General features: G+C 39.4%; 1 protein-coding gene across 1 annotated transcript in view; it reads left to right on the top strand.

Moving 5' to 3' along the window:
- The window catches only part of LOC138051512 (neuralized-like protein 4), a 40,477-nt gene that overhangs the window by 8,841 nt on the left and 19,497 nt on the right, over nucleotides 1-12,139 (top strand). Inside the window, 8 exon segments of the mRNA XM_068897730.1 lie at nucleotides 1,603-1,798; nucleotides 2,701-2,803; nucleotides 4,746-5,016; nucleotides 5,702-5,903; nucleotides 6,505-6,801; nucleotides 9,325-9,573; nucleotides 10,519-10,659; nucleotides 11,106-11,248. Of these exon segments, the coding sequence (XP_068753831.1) occupies nucleotides 1,603-1,798; nucleotides 2,701-2,803; nucleotides 4,746-5,016; nucleotides 5,702-5,903; nucleotides 6,505-6,801; nucleotides 9,325-9,573; nucleotides 10,519-10,659; nucleotides 11,106-11,248 (1,602 nt within the window).

The raw sequence follows: 12,139 nt of genomic DNA, 5'->3' as shown, positions 1-12,139 counted from the left end.
TAGGAGTATTTGTACTCCCCCCTGGGGGGGATGCTAGTCCATCGCAGGGTTACCCCCAGCATTACGCCGGTACCCATTTATACACCGGGGTGGAGAGAGGCACCGTGAGAGTAAAGTGTCTTGCCCAAGAACACAACACAATGAATTAACCACGGCATCAACCATTTTGTTCAAAATTAATGCCCAGACACGCGGAATCTGGAACGAGTCCTTTAATTGGCCAGATGTAGCAAATTTCCTTGCGCTTATGCTGCCTTTCGTTTTCACATAAAAGAAAGAAACCTTTTCCGATAATGTCTTGTATAATCTTCATCCTCAAGTCTCCTCAGAGAGCTTTTCCACGATTATAGAGCCTTCCATATACACTCAGTTCTACCATTACCTCTTGAGAATTTGAACTATTTACGAGCAAAAGTGGGCGGGGCAGAGACATAAATTCCCACCCATTCCACAGATCGTTGGTTTTCGTGGTAGTTAGAAAGCCTGTTAATCAGGCTGATTTTGACTGGTGTCTGACATTTTTGCAGACTGCAGACTGCCTACAAATAGCACTGCTAAACATTCTTGAAGTCTAAGAACCCGTTTTAAGACGGTTAGCTTTCAATAATTGTGATTTAGGGTTAGTCTGCAGTCTGCAAATGTCAGACACCAAATTTTGACTGATACAGCCATTTAAATATGTCAAAATTAACAAAGAAATGTTTGGACAGCCAGACACAGTGTCCGTCTGGCCATACATTGTACGTTTCTTTGTAAATTTTGCCGTTTTTAAATGGCTGTATCTTCCTTAATGTTGGGTCTATTAACACCAAACTTGGGGATTTTGTAAAGCTTGGTGTGCCTTTTCTGACTATGTGGATCAATAGTTGTTGTCATACCTCCCAACTCAAATATGTTTTCCAATTGGAGGAGAATGTGTCATGGGTCAAAACTCACTAACTCCCTAGGGTGAACAAATCTCGCTAACTCCCAAGGGAAACAATGGCTTGAACTTTCGACTCGCGTGTGATCAGGTCCTGCACCTTTGAAACAGCGCCAAATTCCGTGTTAAAATCTGTGTATGCTATTTTGAGTTGGAAGGTACAACAAAACACTTAATGACTGGCCCCATGGGAAACAGTGAGTTTTGTTTCCCCGAGACCCTCAATGTTCCTCGAGGCAAAGCCGAGGGGAACATTGTTTCCCTTGGGGCAGTCGGACCCTTACATGTACCTAGTCCCCCTTGGCTTCAAATCAGGCAATACTGTAAGGTATGGTTCCTTGTTTTTCTTATTGATTTATGGCCTGTGTGCTCCATGCTTGGGCCCTAAATCAACGGAAAAACTTGGTCTGTAACTTAAAGTACAGGCCTTGAACTCGGTTAGTAAGAGGTTTTGTTTTAAAAACTGTAAAAAAATTTTCATTGAATTGTCAATCTTGGATATTGCGTGCCAGCTTTCTGATTAGTTCACTCAATCTTTGATATCATCTCTTATTGGTTATCAGTTGGTTCAAGTGTCCAAGCATTCAGAATTTTATTGTTAATCAGCCCTCTTAACTCATTGTGAAAGCGAGTTCTACTTTTGTAAAGTATTATCTTTATCCACTGATCACATTTCAAAGGCAGGTGACAAGATTGGTATAATGAGGAAAAGTCACGGATCTCTTCATTTCTTTATTAACGGTGAAGACCAAGGAGAGGCTGTCAGCAATCTCCCTCCTGTTGTTTATGGTGCTGTGGATGTCTATGGTGCCACCGTAAGGGTGTCTATCGTCTCCGGAACAACTGATCAGGAAGAAGAGATCGTGGAGTCTAATAGTATGTATAAAGTATAGCATTAGTGTAGCATCTACATGTATATATGAATATCTATAAATATGTATATGTTCCAGCACTTTGCAAAGTCCTTTTTTGAATTGTGACTGTTTCTTCTTACGTGGCCTCTATAATTTATACACCTTAAGCCTTTTCAGTGACATCATGCCAAGACGGCCAATTCTTTTGGAGAAAACGGGGCGGCCACAACTGGGGACTCCATCCCATACTCTTCTCAAATAAAGTGTGGGTTTTTTAAAGCCCCTTACGGTTTATGGTCCTTTTCCTTTGAAAACTTGAAAAACTAACTATTTGCAAAGGCAGCACTTTCTCCTCAGTTATTTTAAAGTCCTGTGTGCTGATCCAGGGATTTGAAACTGTTGGTCAGGGATTTCACTATGATTTTGAGTTGTCACAAAGAAGCACACAGCTAGGGATGTCTGTTATACTTTGAAAGTAGCTCTGAGTCGTATGTAATTACGTCGGTGGGGGCAATCTCAAGTCCCCATACTTCAGTGGATGACAGCGCTGCCTAGTTTGGATTACAACTTGTGTAAGAAAAGAAAGGATATTGACAGAGATACCATTACAAACAATTATTGCTAAGTTTAGGGTCTGTGATGATGCTGATTCATTGTAAATAAACCTTCAGTTCAACATTCAGTGTTTCAAATTGGCGATGCTTTGAACAGTAGTGAAGGAATAGTGTTGAATAAAGTCAAGGCTGCTGCCTAAGAAAATTTTAAAGGGGCCCTCAGAGCTAAACGCTGAGAACTTAGGAGCCCAACATATGAAGTGAAAGGTGTTGCTGTGAAAAAGTAAGGCGCCCAGAGCTATTCTTTGGGAGCCCCAGGGTACCGGGCTCCTGTTAGGCAACAGCCTTGAAAGTATCAATTTTGCTGCAGATGAAACTGTAATCAATTCACCAAGAAATCCATTGGTCTTTCATCCCCGCTGTGGTACATCTGTGTCCTTATTTAACGGACTTCGAAGCGCTCATAGGCCAAGGTATGCTTTGAAACAAAGTTATTTTTCAAATAACTATATTTTTTGTGACCTTCGGCTTCAGTAGGGGGCAAGGGACATTCTTGATTACAGCTCTGTAGGTATTGCCAGGTATTTTCAGGTGTAAATTTTTTCCCTCTATTTAATATATTAACTATTTTTGTTTAGGTTGTCAACTAAACCTAGTTTGATCGCCCTACTCTCACAGCTGAGTGTCTTATTACTCAATTGTAGAGTATCTGATGTACAGCTGTAGTAATAATTGGACAGTCTTTGGTCTCATTTTTGTTAGGAGCATGTGATGTTTTTTTCCAAGAATCTCCCCGTCAACATAAAAAAAACTAGATCTGCTTAAATTAAGTCAAAGAGGTCAACAGGTAACCAATGAACACATGGTCACATTTTCATCCATAGTTGGGCTGTTTCTCTGTTAAACCCATTCACACCTCAAAAGCCCCCACCCCCCCCCTCCCCCCACTGACACGTAAAATTGTATGGTGTTAGACAGAGTAAAATCTAGTAAGTCGCACTCCGAGGGATCAATGGGTTAAAATGGGTTAACAATTATCAAATAGATGTATAGTCATTTACCAGTCTTCTCATTATTATTACCGTAAACGTCCATGTATAAGCCGCATCCGTAGATAAGCCGCACCCCGAATTTAGAAGTGCAGATTTTGGAAAAAATTGTAGTACAATAAAGTTTGAAATTCCAGTAATGTTCTATTGCTATAAACCAACAAGGACAAGCAATGAAGGTTTCACCATAAAGTTGAAATACGAATGAGTGCTTAGTAGCCAAGCTTTAAATGTGGGAAGGAGTCTGGGCCAGGGCCTGGGTATCATGATGTAGATGTTTGGAAACTCGCAATAGGCGAAGAAATTCATGCAGAACAGGAGCTTGATAATGCAGTCGACAAATTTGCCGAGAAGGTGGTCAAGGACAACGAAACAGTCGGCCATTTACCTCGCGAGTACTCGCGAATTTTGTGATATTTTATCGCACGTGGCGGAAAGATATGCGTGGAAGTGACTGGCCGAAGACGTCACTGCAAACAGCTGTGTGGAGGAATGGAGATTCCTTTTAGGTTGGTGTTTACTTGTTCGAGTAAAGCGAAAATTAATCGCTTGAAAGAACTCTTGGAGAGCACGATTCGCCTATAAATACTCGAAGACACAAACGTCTCCTTTAGGAGCCACCACTCATTAAAAAGTCAATGAACAACAGCAACATGCTCTCAGTTTCTTTTATGTTTCGTTACTGAGATCTTAAGAAGTTGTATGAATATTAATTAGGTTTTTTAAAACTCCAAACACAGATGTATCCATGGATAAGCCGCACCCTTGATTTATGGCTTCAATTTTGTGAAAAAAAGTGCGGCTTATACATGGACGTTTACAGTATTATTATTATAGTTACTATAATAATAATAATAATAATAATAATAATAATAATAATAATAATAATAATAATAATAATGTATTTACAGGGATCATGGCCAGTAGCTTGAGACGTTCACAACCAGTTTTAAAAACTTTAGATGCTACTCATCGTTTTCAATTAAGTCCAGTGATCAAAAAGTGTTTCCACCCAAGAGAACAGGAAAAATATATGCAAACAAAAAAAAATTCCTAATGACGTTTATTTGTTAACAGTTTTGTTTCTCAGTCAGGTATCAGGCAAGCTTGTAATTAGACTGCAAAACAGTTGTTTTCTACCCTTTTCGGAAAGCACAAAGCGCCGTAAGTGCAATCCTCGTGTGTGAAGACCTTTCGTTCGAATATTTACCACGTTGCTTGCGTTCGCAAAAAATACGACTGTTCTGCAGTCTAGCGTGTAATTTAGTCTTGACTGATACCTGAGTTACAGTAGTTACACGTACATAGCAATGATTCCCTTTCGATAATGCTATTTCTATATTGTTGTATTTGACATTTGCCGTAGAGCCAATGAAGAATTCAACAATGCTGTTGTCCTAACTAGCCGATGCCTTTCTCCCAATGAACTTCTTGAAGTGCGTATAGACAAACAGGTCACCAAATGGGCCGGGTCAATAGAAATAGGAGTTACCACTCATGATCCAGAGACCTTGGATTTTCCTTCTACAATGACAAATGTGCAACCACCGGGTACTTGGATGATGTCTGGTGGAAGCCTGGTGTGCAATGGAGTGACAGTGGTTGAAGAGTATGGACCCACACTGGATGATATTAAGGTAGTATCTTGGCATAACAATACAAAACTAACAGTGAGGATGTGGCTCTAGTAGTTCCATTGTGAGATGATTCTGAGGATAGAACTATTTATTGCAAAGGCTTGAGAATGCGTCGGGTCTGATTTGGAGGTTGTCAAATGACATCTCAGACTTAAGTTGAAGTGCAGAGATCTTGATACAGTCCTTTGATTGGATACATAACTTTGATCCAGTTATTGCTAATTACTTCCAAATATTACAGTTTCAACATGGAGATTGTCTGCACAGGATGTGATAGCAGAAATGTTGGCTACAGTGTATTTGGATGCATTTATTTTTTGTTTTTGTTGACAAATATACATGTAGCTGCTGATTGTGCTTTTCAATGAGCCATGATAATAATTATGAAGCGAGTGAGATGCTGTGTGGCTTGCTGGTGTCCTGGGTATTTCATTAATAATCCATGGCCTTGTAATTTATGCATGCATTGGCTCTTGTGTATGCTCATTAAAATAATGAGTGGATTCTATTAGGACTACTACTGTATGTTTATTTCCTGTTTAGCACTAGGACAAAGCAAATGTGTGAAATAGGTCCATGAAAATGGCACTTCCAAATTATTGTTATTTTTTCATTTAGTTAGCATTTATAATGACCGATGTACCAATAGAATAGGCTGGACCTGATTTCCCTAATATCTTGTCAGATAGGAGACGTCGTTGGAGTAATGCGTAAAGGAGATGGGTCATTACACTTCTTTGTAAATGGCACTGATCTTGGTTGTGCTGCGACGGCTGTTCCTGCTGATGTGTATGGTGTGGTAGATTTGTTTGGTCAGTGCACTCAGGTCACTATTGCATCAGGAACAGAAGAAAATACAGGAGCTGACATTGTCTGCCCAATGAATGGTAAAAGTGGCTTAATATCGTGGTTACACTTATGTTAAGAAAAGGCCCTCAATTTGAGGCATGCTTAAGTTTGATGAAAATCACAAAATGTCTCTTTAATTCTTAACACCACCTACATGTATATCTAGCTAGCTTCACCTAGCCTTCGAACATGAAGTGGCATTTAGTGCCTTTAGGGAAAGTCATCAAAAATTATTTGCATTTATTTGATTAAGTGCATGCAGGACAAGAAAATATGTTTGTTTAAAAAGTCAAAAAACCTTGAATTGTCGTTTACCATTAGCAGTGATCAGGATATTTGATGCAGTAGCACTGGCTTCAATTTTCTTTCAACTGGTACCTGATTTCAAAACTAACTCTTCGTAGTTTTGCTATGAAGACCAATTTGGATAATCTGGTCTAGGAAACATCCAGGCACATGAACCAAAATATTTATAATTACCCTGCCCCCTAAGAATCCCTGTAGCTCAATGTTATTGCTTTGAAGGTCTTTAAAATCTCATTTGGGAATCAAAAATTTTCTGAGAAAAATGTGGATGTTCTAACTTCTTCCTGTTTATTTTCATTTTGAAATTATGACAATTGATTGATTTTCCCTTAGAAGTCTCTGAGGTGGTCATCATTGCTCAAGAACGGCAACCTGTGGAGTCAACTTCCTCAATACTCCTTCAAAACTTAAGTCTACCAGACAGTGAACGCAATAGGTGTTTCAAGTTTAGTCCCTTTCATGGCGGGCAAGTGGCTGTGAATGCTAACTGTCGCAGTGCAGTGCGGATTAATCCTTTGTGCGAATTTAATAATGCAATTGTGATGAGTCACAGACCCCTTGATGATGATGAGATGTTTGAAGTTGTTATCGAGAAACTTGTGAGTCGCTGGTCTGGCTCCATGGAAGCAGGTCTGTTCTAAGAGTTAATGAATTGATCAGTATGTAATAGCCTTGGACATAGTAGAGCTCTTTAATACTTGAAGCAAGCTTAGATTTATTTCAGCTAACCTGTGAGCAGGCTTTCGCATCAAAGCACTGCTCTTTTCTCTTCATTTTGGTGCTGGGAGCAAGTTTGCAAATGACCTTGGGAGGCTTAGTAACTAGTAACTAAATTTGACTCTCTGGCTGGTTTCGTGCGCTGGCAGGTCTTGTATCTCACAACCTCGCCACTCACCTCCAACTTCGCTGAGAGCCTGCTCGCATTTCAGTGGATAATACACCAAAATTTTTCGAAGGGAGTTTAGTCTACAAATAGAATTAACTGACTTCAAAGAGTTAAGTACTTGCAGGCTTGTGTTGTCATTTATCAGTTAAGACAGGCGGTTGGCCTTGAGAGTACAGGTACTAAATACATTGTACTTTGGTGACTGCTGCACCAGAAATGCGTATGAGAAAGTAATAATTATTACAATCAATACCTGGTTAGGAACAGCTACAAGTAGATACAGCTGTAACTTAATAGATGGTTTTCACCTTATATCACAGCAGCCATGTTGGTACACAGAACGATAGAGAAAAACATCTTTTGGGAATTTGATTCTATTATTATAATGCAAAACATGAGCCATAAAATTATTTGCTATAATTGTTTTGTACACCAACATGGCAGTCTCATCACTTGATTGAAAACCATCTATAAAAAGCTGTTATTATAAACTGTGAATTTACAAAAAGGCTGCCAAATTACCTCTTACTTCCTGTATTTTTTGGGGACATAATTAATCTGACATCATCCATTGTCCAGTGATAAGATACCTCTTGTTTTAAAATTTGGCTTGTTGTCAAGGGAAACTGTTTTGGTCAGGAATCAAAATTGCAAAATTTAGTAATTAAATGATCCTGGAAGGGAAATCCTCCATCTTTAGGCATCTGTGTGGTAAGATTGCGTAGGTGTAAACCTTGGAGGAAGATTAAATTTGAAGATGTCTCGGCATTGAAAACTTAAGAAGGTATTTTAAGTTTATGCAACACCACTTCAGACATTTTTTATCAAACTATCCTTGTTTTGTGTTGGCATAGCATTGCTTTGGATATTAGAATTCATTCTGGTAGTTGTGCAGTTGTTTGTTAAACAAATTATGACTGCATGCAAAACATAGTTGTTAACAGCCATTAACCTTAATTTGTTTTGTCCCTGGCACATATAGAAACAACACCTTGTTAGGGCGCTTGAAAATCTTCGGGGAAATGAACTCTATTTCTTGTAAACATTGTTTTTTTTTTGTACGGGTTTACAAAAAGCTTGGCTTCGGATCATGTGATTGTAAAACACTGCATTACAGTCTTGTAGATCGAAAGATTGAAGCCATCCTCGCACTAAGCTGGACAATAATATAATATAATTATTCAGAGACCATTGCTTAATTAAATTTGGCGAGGATCACTTCAATCTTTTGTCTATAACCCGCACTTCAAATACACAACTTTTTTCAGTCTTGTCAAGCAGGATCCTATTTACTAGATTATTCTTTCTTAGAGTCGACCTCTCATGCTAAGTAACCCCACAGGGTTATAATTATGTCAATCAGGAGCAACAGTTTATATCCTCACACAAGAAGACTTGAAAGTCTAAACATAATTATGCAGATGACAGCACTCTCTACTTATTATTTTAAGACCCTGCAGAGTATGATCCCATGATCTTTGATGCAAAAGTCCTATAAACTCTTGACTGAGCAATATTGCCTGTACAGTACAGCTGTCTAAATACCTCTCCAATAAATGCTCTGCAAGGTTATGGTTAGAATAAGCCATACAAGGCCGCAGTATTATTCTGAGTGGATCTCGTTGCCTTTCCCAATAGTCCAGGTCCCATTTGTTCAAAGCTGCATAACTTTATCCACTGGATAAGTCACTATCCAGAGGATAAAATATACTTCACCTCAAACGTTTGCTACAGTTTTTGTGCACACCTTTAAATACTTTTACGTGTTTAGGGTTTGCATATTTGCAGTTATGTGCGCAAATAGTTTGCACTTATTTAAACTTTGGTTAGTAACTGATCCACAAAGTTATCCATCCTTCAAATGTCTGGGCCAGGAAGATAAAAGTAAATTATGTGGGAGCAAGCTTTAGAACTGGAGACAAAAAGGGATCAGCTGTTGTTTTAATTAGGGTGCGTTTGGTTGGGAAAGCCGGATTTAGATCTTAAATCTGGATTTTTGGATTTCTAATCTAACGCAAAGTCTGAAAACGGATTTTGACGTGGATTTCACTAATTTAATAAGTACTTCCTAACATGGATCTCCAGTTAGTGAAATCTGTGACAAAATCTGTCTTCAGATTTTGTGTTTGATTGGAAATCTGATGATCCAGATTTTAAGGTCTAAATCAGAATTTCCCAATCGGATACACCCTTAGTGGCTGAAACCTCTGCTGATGGCACCCTTTGGAGCCCTGTGGAACTGAGAGATATTTATCTTATATATGCAGGAATATGTACAACCCCACCCGACCAACTGCAATTTCCATGCACTATGACCGACCTGGACAGCGGGTCATGGATGGTGTCTGGTTCGTCTGTGCTACAGAATGGTGCCACTATCATGAGTGGGTATGCCTGTGATCTAGATAACCTAGAGGAGGGGTCGCGTCTTGGAATAATGCGCAAATCAGATGGGACACTGCATTTCTTTGTCAATGGGCAGGATTGCGGTGTGGCAGCAACAGGGGTACCATCAGGTGATGCAATGTTATGTTTAATTTAATATTTACTCATTAAGTCCTTGCTCTTCAATGCATAATTTTGTGGTGTTAGATCACAGGGCGTCAAAGAAAGGCACCTCAGGCAGCCATTGCTAGTACAGTGTGTACATATGAAAGGCAGACTGTTACACCAAATCTTACCTTGTATTTTTAAATTGAGACTAGCTGACAAGCGTGCATACTCTCTTTGTTACATTATTTAGCACTGTTGACTTTTGATTTGCTCCTGAATGGTGCACAATCAAAGAGGGAAAGCCCTTTTCCTTTAATTGTTTGCCATTTAATGAAAAGGTTATTTAGTAACCTGAATGAAAAGCCTTTCCGTACTGGTCAAGTGATCGACTAATGTCCAGTAATGCATGCCCAGTATTTTGACATCCAACACAACATGGCCCCTTGGGGTAAAGGTTAGTGTTATCCGAGACACAAGTGACGTTAAAGAAAAGACCAAGGGGACACTTCTTGACGCTTATTGAAACCGGTGTGCATCTAATTACGTACCCTGGTCCGAGAGGATTTTCTTGGGCAGCGAGGGAGCGGTGAAGACAAATTGCAAAGCAGCGAAAAGAGCAAAACCTCTGATTACCTTGGACTTGAATCTCACTTTCATGCAGACGCCAGGGTCAGGATCTGACCCTCAGGCTCGGATTGGTTGATATTTTTACAAACACGTAAATCGATTTGATTGGTTTGTTTGATTGGTAATACAGAGGGGACGTGTGATTGCTAAGTTGCCATTGGTCCCTTTTGTAATTATCAATTTGACGCGTTTGACAGCTGGTGTCTGCATGAAAGTGAGATTCAAGAAGAAGAGATTTTTCTCTTCTCGCCGCTTTGCGATTTGTCTTCGCCACTCATCTCCAAGTTATCTGAATCAGCAATGAGTCATCATCATCATTGTCACAGTAACTTTTCTCTTAGGTATCTATGCCATGATTGATCTTTATGGTCAGTGTGTTCAGATATCTGTGTATGATGAAGACTATCAAGGAGCCCCAGTGATTGAGCTTTCAGAGGAACAACAAGCTGTGACTGAATCTACCGCCACGACGAATGGAACAAGTATGCAACGGCAGATAAGAATAAAAACTTTTTGTTGGTTGTAATATGTATTTCAGTTTTGGTTTTTGTTTATGGTAAAAAGGTAAAGTCTGTTACGAGCCTAGAGAGGGCCATCAGGCCGGGTGCTTATCTCTGGTTTCTGTAGCATGAAGCAACTAGGAGTATTTATACCCCCCCCCCCCCCCCTACCTGGATGGGATGCTAGTCCATCGCGGGGTTACCCCCAGTATTTTCACCAGTACCTATTTATACACCTGGGTGGAGAGAGGAACTGTGGGAGTAAAATGTCTTGCCCAAGAACACAACACAATGTCCCCGGCCAGGACCCGAACCCAGACCACTCGATCCGGAGTCAAGCACTCTAACCATGCGGCCACCGTGCCTCCCACTTTGTTGACGGTGGTCACTTGTTATTTTTTCTTTATACTTTTCTTTTGTTTCTTAAGGTAAAGAAAAATGTGGTTTTCACTCTTGTTGTGGCAAGAACATCCGTCTCGCAAACAAAAACATGACCGCTGTAAGGTCTCATGGATTTAGCCATGCGCTTGTGTTCAGCGCAAAGTCTCTTGAAGATGATGAAATTTTTGAGGTATTTAATAGCTGTCACATAACTTGATGAGTAAAGTTCATCAAGGTGAATGTAATCCTACTCTCATTGATGTTGCAATAATACTTTTCTTGGCATATTGGTGGCAGCGACCTCTTTTCAAAATATGCAACTTAAAGCTCAGTACATAACACTGATACCATATTGTTCTTCAGTAGCCCAGCCTAATATTATTTGTCTCATGTGCCTTTCATAATTATTCATGTTTTAGATAGTACTGCTCATGTTAACCCAAATGCTAGACAATTTTAGTTGTCAATGGAAGGTGGTTAAGGAGTTTTAATGGGTTAACTCTTTTTGCTTTTATATAATCTCCAAGAAGTTATAATTTTGTAATTAGTTCATATTGTTGTGGTCGTAAAATGGTACTATGATCAAAAAATCATCTCCTTTTTTTCTTCAGATTTTGAAAGCTTGTTCGCTTAACACCTAACTGGCAAAATTTTTAGCTTTGAGTTTTATCCAAAGGCTGTTTATTTTGAGTGTAAGTTTTGGATTTCATGGACCACCATTACTCCTGTTCAAAACTGACCGACTGGACCTCAGAGGGTTAGATCTAGAGAAAATGATGTCATTTACTCACTAGCTTAAAATTTCAGTGTGTAAACGCAATTTATTATATATGCAAAACACAGGTTTAAAAGTCTGAAAGCCCAAAACTCCCGTGATGCATATTAGTTCAGCTGCGTACACAGGCATTGCATTCTTAAACTAGCGAGTCTGACGTCATTTTCTCCTTGACCCAGCTCTCTCAAGATTTTAAAATTAGTAGTGGCGGACCAATAAATAAGCAAATTCCAGTTAAAATAAACAGGTGTCTTTTCAAAATCAGAACTTAAAACTTGGGTAAGTTAGTGTTTAGTTAACATAGTA

The sequence above is a fragment of the Montipora capricornis genome, chromosome 6 (assembly GCF_036669925.1).
Source record: "Montipora capricornis isolate CH-2021 chromosome 6, ASM3666992v2, whole genome shotgun sequence".
NCBI classification, from domain to species: Eukaryota; Metazoa; Cnidaria; class Anthozoa; order Scleractinia; family Acroporidae; genus Montipora; species Montipora capricornis.
The sequence above is the reverse complement of the archived record's forward strand: the minus strand, read 5'-3'. Positions and strand labels throughout refer to the sequence as shown.